The sequence below is a fragment of the Microcebus murinus genome, chromosome 11 (assembly GCF_040939455.1).
Source record: "Microcebus murinus isolate Inina chromosome 11, M.murinus_Inina_mat1.0, whole genome shotgun sequence".
In the NCBI taxonomy this organism is placed as follows: Eukaryota; Metazoa; Chordata; class Mammalia; order Primates; family Cheirogaleidae; genus Microcebus; species Microcebus murinus.
The window spans coordinates 90416471-90436725 of NC_134114.1; the positions used below are offsets into that span (position 1 = coordinate 90416471).

The following is a 20255-nucleotide window of genomic DNA, read 5'->3' on the forward strand; positions in this document are numbered from 1 at the left end:
CTTATACTCCAAAGAACTCTTCAGAAGTTAACCTAGTGCATTTATAATTTTCTGGGTGGGAAAACACACTCTGTTTTTCTACAATCTCACAAACAGTTCTGATACCAAATATGTTGGTTTTTTCCACCCCATGCCATTCTCAACTCTCCAAATACTTTCTGACCAGCTATAAATGGAGTTTCCACAACACTCTCCTCCAGTTTAATTTCCTAGAGTGATTCACAGAACTCAGAGAAATACTTTACTTAGATTTACCAGTTTATTATAAAGGATGTTATAAAGGATACAAAGAGGTACACAGGGTAAGATCTGGAAGGGTCCTAAGCCCACAAGCTTCTGTCCACTGGAGTTGGGATGTTCTACCCTCCCCACGCATGGATACATTCACATCAAATCTCCTTATTTAAGAGTTTTTATAGAGTTTAATCTCTGGCTTCTTCCCCCACCCTTTTCTGTAATTTGGTGGTTGAAGCTGAAATTCCGATCCTTTAGGCCAGTGGTCCCCAACACTTTTGACACCAGGGACTGGTTTCCTGGAAGATAATTTGTTTTGTTTTGTTCTGTTTTGTTTGAGACAGTCTCACTCTTGCCTGGGCTAAAGTGCTGTGTTGTCAGCGCAGCTCACAGCAACCTCAAGCTCCTGGGCTCAAGAAATCCTCCTGCTTCAGCCTCCTGAGTAGCTGGGACTACAAGTGTGTGCCACCACACCCAGATAATGTTTTCTCTTTTTAGTTGCCCAGCTAATTTTTTTTTATATTTTTTAGTAGAGACAGGGTCTCACTCTTGTTCAGGATGGTCTCAAACTCTTGACCTCAAGTGATCCTCCCACCTCAGCCTCCCAGAGTGCTAGGATTACAGATGTGAGCCACTGCAGCCAGCTGACAATTTTTCAGTGGATGTGAGGGTGGAGGAGGCAGAGCTCAGGCGGTGATGTGAGCAGTGGTGGTCAGCTATAAATACAGATGAAGTTTCTCTCACTGCCTGCTGTTCACCTTCTGCAGTGAGGCCCAGTTCTTAAGTTTCATAGAAAACAATTTTCAGTTTGGTGGGGTGGGGTGGAGCAGGCCGTGCTGGGGGATGAGGACCGCAGGACCTCAGCTCTAGACTATCTAAGGGACTCATGTAAGTCACCTCACTAGGGTAAACTTAAGTGTTCTTTATGAATAACAAAAACTATTCCTATCACTCAAGAAATACCAAAGATTTTAGGACCTCTATGCCAGGATTGGGGGACAAAGATCAAATACATATATTTTATACCACAATGGGTCATTCTTTTTCCTTTTATATATTTTTTCCCTTTTCAGTAAATATTTGTTGAAATCATACTGTATGGTAGGTTCTGCATAAGCTAGATGAGTAAAAGTGATGAGACCACAATTTATCACTCTACAGCTACCCCCATTTCTACCAAAGATAATTCTACTGAGACTAATTCATTTTCAGAGTAGATCTAATGTCATTAAACTTGTTGTAATTATTTACATAAGTCCAACAAGAATAGTGATTGATCATATATAGGCTTTTTCCCCCCCTGAATTAGGGTCTCTTTCATCCAGGCTGGAGTATAGTGGCACGATCATAGGTCACTAAAACCTCAAATTTCTGGACTCAAGTGATCCTCCTGTTTCAGCCTTCACAGAAGTTGAGACTACAGGTGCATGCTACCATGCCTTGGTTATTTTTTTTATTATTTGTAGAGATGGGGGGGGGGGTCTTCCCAGGCTGGTCTCACATTCCTGTCCTGAAGTGAGCCTCCTGCCTCAGCCTCCCAGAGTGCTGGGACTACAAGCATGAGCTTTTTTTTTTTTTTTTTGAGACAAGGTCTCACTTTGTCAACTGGGGTAGAGTGTAGTTGCATGGTCACAGCTCACTGCAACCTCAAACTCCTGGGCTAAAATGATCCTCTTGCTTCAGCCCCCCAAGTAGCTGGGACTATAGGCATGTGCCACCACACCTGGGTAGATTTTCTGTTCTTTGTAGAGATGGGGTCTTGCTTCTGCTCAAACTCCTGAGCTCAAGCAATCCTCCCACCGTGGCCTCCCAAAGTTCTAGAATTACGGGTATGAGCCAACACTTTGGACCTAAATTAGACTTTTAATGATGCAGTTGACAACGAAATTTGATTGTTTCCATGGCATAGAACATTTTAACATAATTAACTTAAAGTATGACTAATAACATTCTAGGAGAACATATCAGATTTTTAGGAATTTCATACAATTTCTTGAATACATATATCAATTACATATACCCATACAAATATAATCTAAGAAGGTTAAACATCACCTTTGTTTGACTGTGTTTCCCATGCAATTTAACATATCAAACAAGTCTAGTTAATTTACATCTCTTTTAAGAGAAAGAGATAAAACAAATTATTTTGCTGTATTCCAATGGTCCTCTGGAAACTTCCAAAGTTAATTTGAGGTGAAAAAGAATTTAGAATTTGATTTTGGGAAATTTGTCAAAAATATCAAATGGTTTAAAACACTTGATTAAAATAAGGATCACAGGTCACTGGAACAATACTTATTCATTTAGCCAGAGTGATAATTAAATGATTTCAAAGGCAAATAAAAGTTACATTGCTGTAGGGAAAACCTTAGCTTTTTTAATATTGAGAAGACTCAGTTTTCTTAAGTATTCAAAGAGCTAATTAAAAACAACATAAAGCACAGGAAATTATTATCTTGGTTTCCTAGTGGAATTACTTAAAAGGTAAAGAAAAACCTTTTACAATCTCTTATTAAGAGAAAACCAATACTCCAGGAAAAACTTTGTACCAATGTACTTTTGATATTAACACTCATCATTCTTTTAATAACATATATCAACCCATTCAAATATTAACCAGCTTGACCATACGGCAAATTCCTTTTCTAACTAAATTCCTTTTTCGCAAACCTTCTACAACTTTCTTATATCCATTTATATTTTGTCCTATACTCTTCCTCTTTCCTAATGTGAAACAACTCTACTTTAGGACAAACATTACTTTTTCCCATAACAAAAAACATATCCTTAATACCTCATAGCTTCGCTTACCAAAAACATGTCTTACTTTCCTCACATACAGAATTGTTTCTCTTATTATTTTTAGTAGTTTTAAATATTAATTAGAATTACTGACTTTTAGTAACTTTGATTTCTAGTGAAAACTAGGAAATAAGCAATTATGCATTGTCACACCAGCATTCTATAGACTGGCAATTCTATAAATATACCTTTTCATAATTTACAGAAGCATATTCTTTTTTATAGTACAGTTTTTCAATGTGGTATAGGACATGTTTACTAACAGACCCAAATAGCTTTAGATCTTTTTTCATAAGAAGCTAAAAGTTAGATAAGCTTATGTTTAACAATTAATATTTCAGTATTTTACCTTATTTGGAAATGATCTAGATGTTCAATGAATATGCATTGTTTAACTTAGTGAAACTTTAAGGGTGTGGTTGCCAAAGAGATTTGGGAGATTACTTTTAAGTAGACATAGCACCAAAAAAGACTAACCATCATCAAGATAGTTTTTATTTTTTTATTTTTTGCTGACAAATTTTGTAACAGAGATAATGTGAGCTTATTTGACTAGTAAAACCAAGTGAAATAAAAGATATGTATCACATATAAATAATGCTCACAATTCTAAAGATGTATCTGCTTTAGTTAAACCAACAAATGTAAATTAGCTTTTATTTACCAAAGGTTATCCCAGATCATGTGAACTTGAAAAATATTTGGGTCAGTTTCTATCTTTCTATTATAAAAGTTTAAAGAGTACTTAATTTATATATATATTTCATTTGTCTTTTCGTAAGGAGTCTTTAGAGAGGCAATTTCTGATTTATTTAATCTTTTAGTAGCCTCTGCATACCAGTCAAAAAATCCATCCCATTATTTCTAAGGCATTAGGTATCATCCCTTCCTTTCCAGTACGCCTATAGTTGGGCAATTTTGTCTAAGTTAAAAACGTCCTCATTGTGGCTACCGTAATTCTAAATTGTCTTTGGTAAGGTTTACCCATTTGTCTAGAAAGGCTTGGGTTCTAGGTCCATAATGTGTATACATAAAATTAGCTGGAGTTCCTTCCAGATGGAGGAGGAATTCTAGACTCATTAAAGATGAACCCATGATTTCCTGTCTATACTGGAACCAATCTGACTTCCAGACCTAGTCTGGGTGAAAAATACTCAAAGCTGCAGAGCTTGGATCTGGTGGTGACCTCCAAAGGCACAGGGAGAAGCAGTGAGCACAAGGGGCTCAGCGAAGGGTACTCGCCTTGTTACTCATTGCTCCTGGGTGTCATGATCAGGAAGCCTTCTTTGGGTCCCTCTTCTGATACTAGAACTATTAGGAAATAAACCTAGGACACTAAAATTTTAATAAGTTTATTTGAGTATTCAGCTCAAATTCATGGATCAGGCAATACCAAACAACAAGCAGTAAGGGCTTCACCAGGGTGAGGGAAAACCTTTCATAAGGTGTTTAAGGGAGCAAAACAAAGATTTGATTGGCTAAAATGGAAACCCTTAGTTAGAGGTTGGTTGGCAGTTTATGATTGATAAGTCTCTAATTAGAAATTAGTTGGTGGTTTTTAATTGGTTAAGCTTAAGTTTCCTTTTACTATATTCATTGAGTTGGGTTTCAACTACAAGGCCCTGGAGCCATCTCAGTCCAAAGGCCTCCCAATTAATTTTTCTTTTTTTTTTTTATTTCTTTTTTTTTTTTTTATTTCTTTTGGAGACGAGGGTCTCACTACGTGACCTTTAACACCATAAATAATAGAAAAATTTGAGTGGTTTTTAAATGCACTTAGCCCAATTAATTTTTCTTTTTTTTTTTTTATTTTGGCATATTATGGGGGTACAGATTTTAAGGTTTCAATAAATGCCCTCCCCCCTCCCCCCACAAGTCTGAGTCTCCAGCATGACCATCCCTCAGATGGTGCGCATATCACTCGTTGCAATTAATTTTTCTGATTAAGCTAACTAAGCAAGTGCATTGGGGGGGTGGATAAGGGGAAGAGTCAACATCCCCAGCCTCAACAAATTCTACTCAGCCTCTTACCGCCATCCAATGGTGAAACATCTCAAAGCAATTGAAGTTCATTTATTTTAAATACTTCATAAGGAATGAGGGAAACTTGATGAATATGTGATTAGTAATGTGTGAGATGTTGAGTGTTATATATTAGGTTTATTTCTGAGTGCTTTATATATGATTTCATTTACTTCTTACAACTGTCCAGTGACTTATATGTTATTAGTCCCCTTTATAGAAAGGAAATAGTCTCAGAGAGATTAGGTAAGTTTTCTAGTATAACACAAGTAGTAAATGATAAAGTGAAGAATTAGTAATCGTTTAGCTTGTTCATGTTCCTCAATGAAATAGATTACATGTATTTAAATTTTAGAAATTATTTGTTTCTTCAGCACGGCATTCAGAACCTTCCATAATCTGATTTTTTTGAGAGAAAAATGTATAAATTTAAACATTAGTGTGGCTGGTTAGATCAGTTGGTTAGAGCATGGTGCTGATAAATATTAATAGTATGACTTGATAAGGATTGGCTCTTTAACAATCCCAAGACTTTGTTGTAGTGAGTAGTTATCATAAAAATTATTTATTAAAGGCAATTAAAACATCATTGAGGCTGGGCACAGTGGCTCACACCTGGATTGCTTGATGTCAGGAGTTTGAAACCAGCCTGAGCAAGAGTGAGACCCTGTCTCTACAAAAAATATTAATAGAAAAATTAGCCAGGTATGGTGGTATAGTGTAGTCCCAGCTATTCAGGAGGCTAAGACAGGAGGACTGCTTGAGCCCAGGACTTTGAGGATGCTATTAGCTGTGATGATGCCACTGTACTCTAGCCCAGGCAACAGAACAAGACCTCGTCTCAAAAAAAAAAATTTTTTTTGAGATAATTTTAAAGGGACATACAATTTATAAAGATATGATTTGAATGTTTCTGTTGTTTTATTGGAGGATATGTTCAGTCAAATGAAAAGTACATCATATAACTATCTGTTTTTATGATAAAGGATTTTCAAATGAAATTTCATACAGAGCTAAATTCATATAAATTGATTATGATTCATTTCTTAGGTGTTTCTTCCATAAAGATTTCCATATTGAATTAAGAAATGAGTTTTCCCAAAGATTCTTGAAATACATTTGTAATTTTTGCTGTCTTATAATGCAGATCTGACAGGAGCTCAAGATGGAAGTGTCAGAATGTTTGAATGGGGCCATTCTCAACAAATAACCTGTTTTCGATCTGGTGGCAATTCAAGAGTTACAAGAATGAGATTTAACTATCAGGGAAATAAGGTAGTATGTAAAAATTTAAATGGTAAAAAGGGTTGATTGTGTTGGAGACTCATAAATATCACTAGTTTGGGTTTCTGAAGGAACAACTCAGTGAGCTAGTAGTGTAGTATTAATCTTTATGAATTTTTTTTAATTCCTCTCAAAAATCACTTAAATTCATTTGGTTCTTCCTGGAAGTATGTTATATATATGTCCAATAAAATTCATTTAAATGACTCTTATGAACCAAATGATTATATGTTAACCTTAATTATACTTTCTTCATACCTTGGAACCTATTCAAAGTATGATCCAGCACCAAGCAGCAAGTAACATCTGGGAACTTGTTAGAAGTGCATATACTATTGACCCCTCTCCTTATCTACTTGGTTACCATCTCCATTTTAACCATATACTGTTGTGATTTGTACACACATTAAAGTTTTGAGAGGCACTGCTAAAACAAAGCATCAGCAAACTATGGCCTAGCCACCTGTTTTGTAAACAAATTTTTATTGAACCACAGTTACCCCATTCATTATTTTTTCTTTGACTATTTCCCATCACAATAGCAGAGTTCAGGAGGACAAAGATCTTACAGCTGGCAAACCTAAACATATTTATTACATGGTCATTTAAGAAAACATTTGCCAACCCTGTGTCCCTCACACTGCCTCTCTCTGCCCCTAATATCTTACTGGCCCTTTAAACAACAATTACAGGGTAAATCAGCCTGCTCTTTGTCTTCAGGGCATGCTTCACCAAAAATTATTCCCACAAACCCTAGCTGATGGTACATCTTGCCTTTTCTTTCCTTCTAGCCTTCAACTCTCCTCACGTGTTACTTGTGTCATTTTGTGCTACAACTTTTTGTCTACCATATTTGTTACATGGCTCTATTTCCATTTCACAAAAGTCAATGTTGTTTCATGTAGTTATGAAGCAAAATTTTAGGAACTTATTTCCTAATGCCAATTAGCAACATTCTTTTCTCCTTAATGGGAAACCAAAGGATTTGATGCTGAATCCTTTACAATTCTACTGTACCCTCAATTGTATTCCCTATCAACGTCCTTTATGTGGTCATACTTCTCCACTTCAGTTGTCAATATAATATTGCTCCTAACCAGTCTCTAAACTCAACCCTTATCTCTCTAATGTATCTTGCCAACAAAGTTATATAACAAACAACATAGTTACATGACTACAATATGAGTAAGAACATAATATTATTTTTATAAGAATTCTTCAAGGCTCCCAAGGTCAAATTTTTTAGCATGGCATTTAAGAATTTCTACAATCCAATTTAGTTTTCAGCTTTAACACTCTCTACAGCCTTCCACATAGACTATTTTAAGGCATGGCAAACTATTCATTGCCTGCCCTAGTATCTTTGACAGGAAGCCAACTGACTATTCATTCACTTTAGCCATGATGGAACCTAATAGCACAATACCTAAGCATGCTGTCTCCTCTAGCAGGGAAGCCCACTGAGGTAAATGGAAAAGATGACCCACTCTGTATTACAATAATTCTGATGAATTTGTTAATTATAAATAGCAATGGACTGCCAAAAGTCAGTGAACATTACAGAAAAACTAAGAGCCTGAAAAGGGGCATTAAACCAAATAAATGATCTGTGAGGAACAATTCCTCAGACATTCAGTAATATATTACATTTATAAAACAAAATCAGACTAGCATGAAACAAGGACAGGAAAGAGTTCTCAGAAATTAAAAGCATGATTCCTGGCCGGGCGCGGTGGCTCACGCCTGTGATCCTAGCACTCTGGGAGGCCGAGGCAGGTGAATCATTTGAGCTCAGGAGTTTGAGACCAGCGTGAGCAAGAGCGAGACCCGGTCTCTACCAAAAATAGAAAAAATTAGCCAGGCATGGTGGCGCGTGCCTGTAGTCCCAGCTACTCAGGAGGCTGAGGCAGAAGGATCGCTTAAGCCCAGGAGTTTGAGGTTGCTGTGAGCTAGGCTGACGCCACGGCACTCTAGCCCGGGCAACAGAGTGAGGAAGAAAAAAAAATTATGATTCCCCAAAGTTGTGGTGAATCGGAGAAGTGCTTATTAGAAGAGCTGAATAGCACAATGGAAATTGTTGAAAATCAAGTTTGTGATTGGGAAGCACAGATTATGAAATTGTCCTATTATGAAAATAACTCAGGAAATATTTCAGCAAAAGAAAAAAAAATTATAGAAGAGAAGCAATATTCAAAGAAATAGTAAATATTTCCCCAAAGCAAAGAATAGAAATTTATAAGAGGAAGAGCCTCCCAAGTAGTAGCCATAAGTGTTGACAAAAAACATGTACCTACACACATCCTGGTTATTTATTTTTTATTTTCTTAATTCAAGGATAAAGAGAATCCTATAAGCTTCTGAAGAGGAGTGAGGGTAAAAATAGTTACTTACAATTTCATTCCCTCCCAAATTAATGGCATTGGCCTACTCTCAAAATTACAAACAGATGATAGGATAATATCCACAAAATTCTGATGGACAAGGAATGGGAACTGAGTCGATTTCCATCCAAAGTATCATTCAAATTTGATGACAAAATAAACATATTTTTAGTTATGCAGAGACTTAACACATTCCATGTGTATACCCTTTCTGAAGAACATCCATGTATCAACTCCAGAAAATATAAGATGATCCAAAAAAAGGAATTGATTCTAGAAAAATATCTATAAAAAATATAAAAACAGGTTAATATGCCTAATATTAACCCTATTGATTAAATTCTTTAAAAGACAAGGGAGAAGTAAGCAAAGATCTGAGCAGTTTACCAAAAAACTATATATGGTTAAGGACCATCATTAATAATTGAAGAAATGCAAATTAAAATGGGATTTTTTTTTCCTGTATGAAACTGACAAATACTTAAAATTTTAATGACATTCAGTCTTGACTAAAGTGTAAGAAAAAAGTGGTTTTAAATTCATATTGCTACTTAGGATTTAATTTTAGTGTCATTTATCAATTTTAGAGGAAGCTCTTTCACAAAGCTATCCCATTTCTAGGTATCCTACATAGTTATGCAAAAGTATAAGAATGCTCGAAGCAGTACTTTTTATAATAGGGAAATTGAAAACTGTCTAAGGGGGAGAGTTTTAAATTATAATACACCTATATAGTGTAATACTACAAAGCTCAACAATGAGCTAGATATATACATCTTTCCATGTATTGACATGGAAAGATGGTTATAATAAATAAAAAATGTAATTGTAGAACAGTATATTGTGATCCTACTTTTCTTAAAAAAATGTTATATGTGTGAATGTTTGAATATTTATAGATACAAATCAGAGAAGAAAACACATCAAATTGTTAATAGGTATTAGATCTGTAGCAAAGGGAAGGCAAGAGTCCAAAGCAGTCATTTGTTGTATACTGTATATATAAGCATGCATTATTTTCAGACTCTCAAGAAAAAAATTTAGTGATTTTACCTATCCTTCAAGATCTGTATCACTTATTACCTTATTGTACTATTAGGGTGTCTTCCCAGTCAAAAGTGCCTAGAGTTCCCACTGTGGAATTCTTTTACTATTTTGCTTTTTACTTCTGTTTGTATGTTTTCCTTACTGTATTTAAAAGTCCTTATTTTTTGTCTTTTTCAAAATGAACAAAGTTTTCTTATATATGACAAAGCTTTGTTATATAGCTTAATGTGTTAATCTAGTATCCTATATTTGGAGTATTTATAGAAAATATAGAGACTATGCTGTTGATTAGTATAATAAATTGAGTATCTGATATTTGTTACCTTTATGTCCATCCTAGAATTTTTTTAAGTACTGCCTAAATGTTTATCTGAACTATATCCATGCATAGGTGAAGTAAAAAGTCAGTGTATCAGTCAAATGTTTTCTTTTTTTTTTTTATAGCCATTGTGGTATCTGGGCTTTGATCTTTAGCTTTGAGTAGATTTAAATTCGTGAGTGTTTACTGTGCTGATCCGTGAGTAACACTGTTTTGAGTACTTCTTAAAGGGCTGGTCTTGTCTTGGTGAATTCTCTCAGTCTTTGCTTATCTGAGAATGTCTTGATTTCTCCTTCATATACAAAACTTAGTTTTGCAGGGAATAAGATTCTAGGCTGGGCCAAATGTTTAAGCGTCAAAATATGGGTGTTACCATGAGGGTAAGGATAAATATGTGCTTTTACATTTATATTAAATATTTTTAAATATTTTTTTCTCTAAGTTTGGAATAGCTGATGCTGATGGATATTTAAGTTTGTATCAAACAAACTGGAAATGTTGTCCAGTTACTGGAAGCATGCCTAAGCCATACCTGGTAAGCCAAGAACTCCTATCTTTATATAAAATTTGAATTTTTATTTTAAAGAAGCCTAGAATGTATATTTGAGGCAAGAGGTATTAAAGCCAATAAATAAAATCTAGTACTGTGTACTCAATCACTTTACTATAAGCTCTGGTTCTTATATTATGTGAAAATTACACTGCGAAGCTTAAAAATCCCTTAGTATTAATGTCTGATAATTTGGAAAGCTAACGTGTAAAACCAACATGGTACCTCCAGAGACCCCCTATACAACCTGTAGATTACTAGAGGCCTTTTCTAACCTCCTTATGAAGGCTATAATTATACCTAATTAAAATGATTAACAGACCAGAGCACTTGTTATTTTTCTGTAGTTATCACTTATGAACGAGCTAAGTACAAAGGACATCCTATAGCTGGTTGGTACTGTTATTTTCTCATTCATCTCGTTTTTTAGCAGAATATTGACACATCTCTATTCAGGACTATATAGGCTTAATAAACCTTTTATGGCTTCATAGATACTGGATTTATATTTAATATATTCTTCCATGAAGTCCTTTATAAGACTAAGCAATACCTATCAGGAATAAATTTAGAATATAGGTTAAGATTCTGGTAATTTGCCTGAGGTTAAATGCTAGACTATAGTACTTATCTAAGTGAAAGTAAGCAAGCAAGCATGAGAGACTCTCTTAGGGTACCTTGAAAGAATATTAACTTTTTGTCACATTTACATTAAGACAACAGATTTAGATGTGCAAGTTTATGTTCCGTAAAGGACTGCTTTTAGAGATAAGGTACATAACTGGTTTTTAGAGATAAATGTAGATTTTGTTTGTTTTAAGGACACATCTTCCAGCCCAGCTCCAGTGGTGTTCCAGGGGCATGGGAAGGTGGCTAAAAGGAAAAATCTTCAGTGTGGTCATCTTGGCATACTCACACTCATTTTTTATTTAAAGAAAAATATCAAAACAAGTATAACTTAGAAGCTTTTATAATTTATTAAACCTCTCATAGTTTCTTAAGTTTATTATTTGATGGGATATTGAGAAATACTGTAAATTTTCTAATTTTGGTGACTATTAGTAATTTTTCCATGTATTTGAATAATTATTTAAAAGCTTAAATATATCTAAAAATACATGATGCCAATTGCTTAACAAAGATAACTAAGTCTATGATAATCTAAAATCTTGGTTTCTATCTTCTCCTAAGACAAATTTTCACTGAATATACTAAGGGAAAATTTTGAAGTTTATCGACTTTCATTTTTCCCATGGAACTTTTGGTTAGACAAAAGCAAAGGGCTTTGTAAAGGTTCATGACACATGCAGCCTACTTAAATGGTTCAGGAAAAGTGTGTGTGTGTGTATGTGTGTGTGTGTGTGTACATCTATGAAAGAGAAGGAGAAAGAACAAAAAAAAATGTGGTAAATTGTTAAAAATTGCTGAATCTGGATAAAGGTTATATGAAAGTTCTCTGTGTTACTTTTGTTACAACTTTTCTAAAGTTCAGAGAGGAAAAAGACGCAAAAAATTTTTAAAAGCCATGAATCATATGATTTTTGAATAATACATCTACCTGGTTATGAAATTTTTAGAGCAATAACATTAATTATTTATAACCATTCCAGACTTGGCAGTGTCATAACAAAACAGCAAATGATTTTGTCTTCGTTAGTTCCTCCTCTTTGATAGCCACTGCTGGTCTTTCAACTGATAATAGGTAAGAGATGATAGCTGAAACTGAAATATGTGTGTGTACAACTGAACTTTTTTTATTGCTTTATGTATTTTTGTGTCAATGTTTTTATTATGCCATTAGGTAAAATATTTTTATTATAAAGACTTGTTTTTTACTTAGAGCATCTTTAGTATCCTAATTATGAAGCTAGGGAAGTTCTCATGCCGTTAAAAAAAATCCATTTCTTCTATATGTTTAATATTCTGATGTTAAGACAGTATAGAAGAAAAGGATTTGGTTGTTAGGGGAATAAACATTTATCCATATTATTCCCTATGTGTTAAGAAAGCTTGAAGCAAAAAAAAAAACCCTATTATTTATTGACCAGGTTATTTAGTTAATTCAGTTAATCCTCACTGTGGCCCTATTAGATAGATATTATTGCTGTTTCACAACAAGTAAACAAGACACTCAGACTTGTTAGTTGTACAATAGTTGGTGACAGTCCCCTCCTACCTTGCTCCCAGAGAAAAGCTAAGTTTGCCAGAAGGTATCTCCTCCTGCCCCCATCTCCTCACTCCTCTTTTGGCTTCTCTCTTACAACTGAGTTCTGATGTCAAGTCCCACTAAGGTTGCTGAGCTTTTATATTTATTGGTAAGACCTCACTTTTGCACTAGAAATAGGATTGTAAGACTATGTATGGATTCTTCAGCCCATCTTCTATAGAAATTTCTTACACATATTGGTGCTACCATATAGTAGAAATGAGTTTTCTTTGTGCTAAAGAAAATTCAGTGTCTCCTGCTATCTGTGTATGTCAGTCCAGTGGTTAGATTAGAGAATTAGTGAATACAAAAACTAGTTTTCGTGTTCAGGCTTCATATAATATTATCTGTAAATGCATGTTTATCTGAAATTACTCATTTTGTAAGCTAGTAGTTTTAAAATTTTGTGTAAAATTTACCATGTGTAAATTTGTTGATCACTTGTATCTGGTGCTTTTATAAATGTAGAAGTCTTTGAGAGCAAGGATCAATTCAAATGTTATATAATTACATGAGACATGCTTAGTTTTTTGTTCTGTTGTTAACTTTTTTCTGTCACTCAAGAAGTAATCTTTTTTTTTTTTTTCCAGAAACATATGTTTGTGGGATACTCTTGTAGCACCCACCAATAGTTTAGTCCATGGTAAGTTTTGAAAGCATTTTGTACATTTTGCAAGTTAAGAAATTTATAAACTGAAGATGATTTTTAAATGCGTTTGTTTTTAATGGCACATATTTATTAGCCTATGAGGTTCATTTTGCCCGTGTTGGCAGAATTTGAAGGCAAAAGGATGTAATATACATAATTAGTACTTCACTATATCTTGATGAGGGACAGTAGGACAGATAATATAGAAATCTTTTGTCTTTACTTTGAATCTGATAGCCACAGGTCATCATTGTGAATATTAGTTAACACTCAGTATTATGTCCCCACTCACCACTCACCACTCCTATTCAGCATTGTACTGGAAATCCTAGCTAATGCAATAACACAAGAAAAGGGAATAAAAGGTATATATATTATAAAGGAAGAAATAAAACTGTCTTTATTCACAGATAACATAATTGTCTATGATGAATATCCCAAAGAATGCACAAAAGAAACTCTTTCAAATTGTTGCAAATCCAATGTGCAAGTATATCAACGGAATTAATGTGCACGTATATCGAAATCACAGGATACAAGATCAATATACAGTTTATCCTTGAACAATGCCGGAGTTAGGAACACTAACTTCTATGCAGTCAAAAGTCCACATATAGCTTTTGATTCTCCAAAAACTTAACTACTACACAGTCTGTTTTTTTTTTCTTTTTAGCCAAATCTGAGAGCAAACAGAGTCTGTTGACTACAATTTTTACCAATAACATACACAGTCAATACATATTCTGTATTATTGTATTCTTACAATAAAGTAAGCTAGAGAAAAGTAAATGTTACTAAGAAAACCATAAGGAAGAGGAAGTATATTTACAGTACTGTACTGTATTTATTGATGCTTTAAGTTTATGTTGTCTGTTTACAAGATGAATTGTCTATCTGAAATTCAGGCAGCCACAGCTTCAGACCTCAGTCTCTGGTACATATCAAGCTATTCAACTTTTTCTTGTATAATGTCATGACTTTTCTTTGCTTCTTGGGAACACTTTGAGCATCACTAGTGGTACTTCATATGGGTCTCATGATGTTATTCAAGGTTCACAATATTGCACTAAACACAGTGAAAAGTACTAGAAAACCTTGAACAATCCCTTTTTACTATGTTATACAATTTACTGGAGAGATAAACTGCTCACATGGAGATGATTAGTGTTAAAGATTTTAAGCACATGCTGACAACACTTGAGCTCACCTGAGTAGCAACAGGAGGTGGCTACAAAATTATTACTGTAGTACAGTATGTATTGCAGTTAATTTTATGCAGTTAACTCTACATAAAATGATTTCATACTGCATCTTGACATTTGTTTACATTTCTCTCAACGTTAAATAGCACCATGTACAGTCTGTAAGTATTTGTGTGTGTAGGTTTTGATAAATTTTAACTTTTTATTTTATCATAGATTTGTGTATCTTTTATGGTAGTAAATGATTAAATAATATCTACTTATATTTTATGTATTCATGACATATCTTTTTTAAAATTTTTTTGATATTTCTAGGCTATGTGTTTCACCTGCAAGTTTTTCAAATTGTTGCAAATCTCCCCAAAATTTTCTAACATATTTTTTTATTTTTTGAGACAATGTCTCGCTGTGTTACCCAGGCTAGAGTGAGTGCTGTGGCGTCAGCCTAGCTCACAGCAACCTCAAACTCCTGGGCTTAAGCGATCCTCCTGCCTCAGCCTCCCGAGTAGCTGGGACTACAGGCATGCGCCACCATGCCGGGCTAATTTTTTCTATATATATTAGTTGGCCAGTTAATTTCTTTCTATTTATAGTAGAGACACGGTCTCGCTCTTGCTCAGGCTGGTTTCGAACTCCTGACCTCGAGCAATCCACCCACCTCAGCCTCCCAGAGTGCTAGGATTACAGGCGTGAGCCACCACGCCCAGCCCTAACATATTTATTAAAAAAAAAAATCCACAAAAAGTGGACCCATGTATTTCAAACCAGAGACATTCAAGGGTCAACTATATACTAAATTTAGTTGCTTTCTGATGTACCAACAATGAAAAATTATAATTTGAAATTTTTTTAAAAATTACCATTTTGAATAGTACCCCAAATAATGAAATACTGAGGCATAAATCTAACAAAATATGTATAGGGTCTCTATATAGAAAATTATAAAAATGATGAAAGAAATTGAGGAATATTTAAATAAATGGAAAGATTCTCCACATTCAAAGATTAGAAGACTCAATGTTATTAAGATGTCAGTTTCTTCTAACTTTATAGATTCAGTACAATCTCAATCAAAATCCCAGCATGCTATTCTGTAGATATCAGCAAACTGATCTAAAATTTATATAGAGGCCGGGTATGGTGGCTCATGCCTGTAATCCTAGCACTCTGGGAGGCCGAGGAGGGCAGATTGCTGTAGGTCAAGAGTTCAAAACCAGCCTGAGCAAGAGCAAGACCCTGTCTCTACTATAAATAGAAAGAAATTAATTGGCCAGCTAATATGTATAGAAAAAATTAGCCGGGCATGGTGGCGCATGCCTGTAGTGTCAGCTACTCGGGAGGCTGAGGCAGCAGGATTGCTTGAGCCCAGGAGTTTGAGGTTGCTGTGAGTTAGGCTAATGCCACAGCACTCACTCTAGCCTGGGTAACAAAGTGAGACTCTGTCTCAAAAAAAAAAAAAAAAAAAAAATTTATATGGAAAGACAAAGGACCTAAAATATTCAACGAAATACTGAAGAAAAACAAACTTGGGGGATTCACACTACCTGATTTCGGGACTTACTATAAAGCTACAGTATTCAAGACGTTGTGGTATGGCTTAAGAGTGGACACATAGATCATGGAACAAATAGAGAGTAATAAGCTCACACATACATAATTGACTGATCTTTGATAAAGGCACAGAGTGGAGAGAGGATAGTCTTTTCAGCAAATAGTGTTAGAACAATTGAATGTCAACATGTAAAAGAAAAATGAGGCTGGTCATGGTGGTTCACGCATGTAATCTTAGCACTTTGGAAGGCTGAGGTGGGGGGATCTTTTCAGTCTAGAATTTCAAGACCAGCCTGGGCCACATAGCAAGACCCCATCTCTTCAAATAATAAAAAAATTAGCCAGGTGTGGTGGCATGTACCTATAGTCTGAACCACTCAGGAGGATCACTTGAGCCCAGTAGTTTGACGTTGTAGTCAGCTATGATTGTGCTACCTTACTCCAGCCTGGACAATGGAGCAAGAACCCATCTCTAAAAAAAAAAAACAACCTGAAAGGCCGAGTGTGGTGGTTCACACCTGTAACTCTAGCACTCTAGGAGGCCAAGGCAGGGAGATTGCTTGAGCTCAGGAGTTAGAGACCAGCCTGAATAAGAGCAAGACCTATCTCTACTAAAAATAGAAAAATGAGCCAGGTGTCATGGCATGCACCCATAGTCTCAGCTACTCCAGAGGCTGAGGCAAGAGGATCACTTGAGCCTAGGAGTTTGAGGTTTCAGTGAGCTACAATGATGCCACTGTATTCTACCCAGGGCAACAGTAAGACTCAAAAAAAAAAAAAAATTTGAGAAAATGAACGTAGATACAGACCTCATCTTTCACAAAAATTAACTCAAAATGGATCTTAAATTTACATGTAAAATGTGAAATGATAAAACTTCTCAAAAGAAACAGAAAATCTGGGTCTCTTGAGTTTGGTGATGAGTTTTTAGATAGAGCACCAAAAGCATGATCCATGAGAGAAATGAGATATCCAAGAATGTTTTAAATAGTAGCCAAAAACTGGAAACAACACAAATGTCCAACAGAAAACCGGTGTATTTATGTAATAGGTTATTATTCACCAATAAAAAAGCATGACCTACTAATACATGGACAACATGGATTAACCTCTAAAACATCACATTGAAGGAAAGAAGCCAGATACAAAAGAGTATATACTGTAGGATTTCATTTGTGATCAAGAAGGCAAAACTAATTGGATGGAAGTCAAAATAGTGATTTTCTTTGTTGGTGAGGAGGATTGACTACAAAGGGACATGAAGGAACCTTCTGGGATGATAAAAATATTCTATATCTTGTTCTTAGTGGTGATTACACAGATGTATTCATTTGTCAAAGTTCATCAGGATGTACACTTAAAAATTTATGCATTTTACTCTGAGAAAATTACATCTCACAGTGATGGAAAAATTCAAAAAATCACTTCTCTATAATTTAATTAGTTTTACTTAGAGTCGTGTGTTCATGTGAAGATAAATTTTATTGAATATTTAGTATTCAGTACTAAATACTTAGTATTTGCCAAGTACTGTACATGGCCAGCATATAGTAACTAACTTAATCCTAACACACCCTATTAGGTAGGTGCTAATATCTCCTCTTTTACAAATGATGAAACTGAAATTTAGGTAGATAATTCACCTAAGGTACACATTTAAACCCAGACAAGATTTAAACCTAGGCAGTCTAATTCTAGAATCTTCACTCTTTGAGCTGTATACAGAGTTTTTTTCCCTGAAATTTGTTAGGCTGGACTTCTTAAAGAAAAATAATAATTGTATTTTGTATTTTTATGTTACTGATATTTCATTGCTGTCTTGTCTTGTCTTTTTTTTTTTTTTTTTTTTTGGAGAGTCTCACCCTGTTGCCAGGGCTAGAGTACGGTGGCATCAGCCTAGCTCACAGCAACCTCAAACTCCTGGGCTCAGGAGTGATCCTCCTGCCTCAGCTTCCCAAGTAGCTGGGACTACAGGCATGTGCCATCATGGCCAGCTAATTTTTTCTATACATTTTTAGTTGTCCAGCTAATTTCTTTCTATTTTTAGTAGAGACCGGGTCTCACTCTTGCTCAGGCTGGTCTCGAACTCCTGTGCTCAAACGATACTCCCGCCTCAGCCTCCCAGAGTGCTAGGATTACAAGCATGAGCCACCACGCCCAGCCCACTAATCTTTTCTTTTCAATGTTTAATCTACTGCTACTCCCACCCAGTTTACTTTTCATCTTGAGCATTGTCATCTTTAATCCGTAAAATTTTGATTTGTATCTTTCATATCTCTACTTAATTGCTCAGTCTTTCACCTAGCTTCTTGAATGTATGAAGTATAGTTCAAATTCGAATGACTCGATTTTCTTATCTACTAATTCTATCATCTGTATCATTTCTGGGTTAGTTTTAATTGATAGATTTTTCTTTTCTTTATGGGCTGTATTTTCCTGTTTCTTTGCATTCCTTGTAATTTATTATTAGAGGGGGCATTGTGAATTTTACTTTATTAGGTGCTGATTATTTTTGTATTCTGTAAATATTCTTGAGGTTTGTTCTGGAACAAAGCTAAATTATACTTAAAAATAGTTGGAAGGCGGGTGGGGCTTTGTTAAACAGGACAAAGCAACATTTGGTCTAAGAATGATTTTGCCCCACTGCTTAGGCAAACCCTCTGAATCCTCTACCCAATGCCTTGTGAATTAGGAAGTTTTCCACTATGGCTGGTATGGAACCCAGGTCAACTTGGGTTCCACTTCTTGTGGCATGGCCAGAAAACTCTTTCTAGGCAGTAAGCTAGGACACTTTTATCACTCACCTGGTTTGTTTCCCATCTCTGAGAGATTATTCTTTTTCCTTGCCTGATGGCCATTGTTTCTTTCTTCCTTTTTTTTTTTTTTTTCTGGAGACAGGGTGTTGCTCTCTCACCCCAGCTAGAATGTAGGGGCCTCATAATAGCTCATTCAAACTCCTGGGCTTAAGGGATCCTTTTGCCTCAGCCTCCTGAATAGCTGGAACTACAGGTGCACACCACCACACCCAGCTAATATTTTCTGTTTTCAGGAGAGACGGAGTCTTGCCCTTGTTCAGGCTGGTCTTGAACTCCTGAGCTCAAGTGATCAGTCCTCCCTCCTCGGCCTCCCAGAGGCCTAGGATTACAGGCTTGAGCCATTGAGCTCAGCCCTTTTTCTTATATTTCATTTGACGATTTAATTGTTTCAAGCAGGAGAACAAGTCTGGTCTATTATTTCAACTTGGCCAAAACCCACAAGTCTTTTTCTTTTACTGATAAATGATTGTTTCGTTTTTTAACTTTCAGCTTTTACCTGTCATGATAGTGGAGCCACAGTTTTAGCATATGCTCCAAAACATCAGCTGCTGATATCAGGTGGCAGAAAAGGTTTTACATGTATATTTGACCTTCGCCAACGACAACAGAGGCAGCTCTTCCAGAGCCATGATTCTCCTGTTAAAGCCATTGCTATTGATCCAACCGAAGAGTACTTTGTTACAGGATCTGCTGAAGGCAATATAAAGGTAAACACAGTGGATGCCACAGTATCTACAAAATGAAAAGAAATCATCAGACACCTTAAGTCTTTAATATTAATGACACTAGTCTATTTAAATTTAATAGTAACATTAACTTCTTTCTAGTCAACAGTGCTAATTGCTATTTAATCTTTTGATGAATGGAATAATATTTAACTTGAAAATTTTAACATGCTTAATTCAATTGTTTTTAAACATGCTTATTAATTCATGAAGAACTAAATTTTCCATGGATATAAACACATTTCAGACATTAGAATTAGTCTTGACTCCATGTTCAAAGTTATATAATTTACCGAATTTAATTTTCAGATGCTAAGAAATGTACTGACATTTTCTTTTATTCCACATTATTTCCCATTTTTTTCATATATAACATCAGTACCCAACCACTCAGTGCTTAATTTACGAATTCTGAATGTAACCAGATGAGCCTTCCTATAACAATCTTTTTCAAACTCTCTTGT

The 20255-nt window shown here is 35.2% G+C and overlaps 1 protein-coding gene across 6 annotated transcripts in view; it reads left to right on the forward strand.

The window, feature by feature from the left end:
* The window catches only part of DMXL1 (Dmx like 1), a 167539-nt gene that overhangs the window by 143463 nt on the left and 3821 nt on the right, over window positions 1-20255 (forward strand). For all 6 annotated transcript variants that reach the window (XM_076008303.1, XM_076008304.1, XM_076008302.1 and 3 more), the window contains 5 exons: window positions 6209-6336; window positions 10535-10627; window positions 12253-12344; window positions 13439-13491; window positions 19556-19773. In XM_076008303.1, the coding sequence (XP_075864418.1) occupies window positions 6209-6336; window positions 10535-10627; window positions 12253-12344; window positions 13439-13491; window positions 19556-19773 (584 nt within the window). The remainder of the gene's footprint in view (window positions 1-6208; window positions 6337-10534; window positions 10628-12252; window positions 12345-13438; window positions 13492-19555; window positions 19774-20255) is intronic.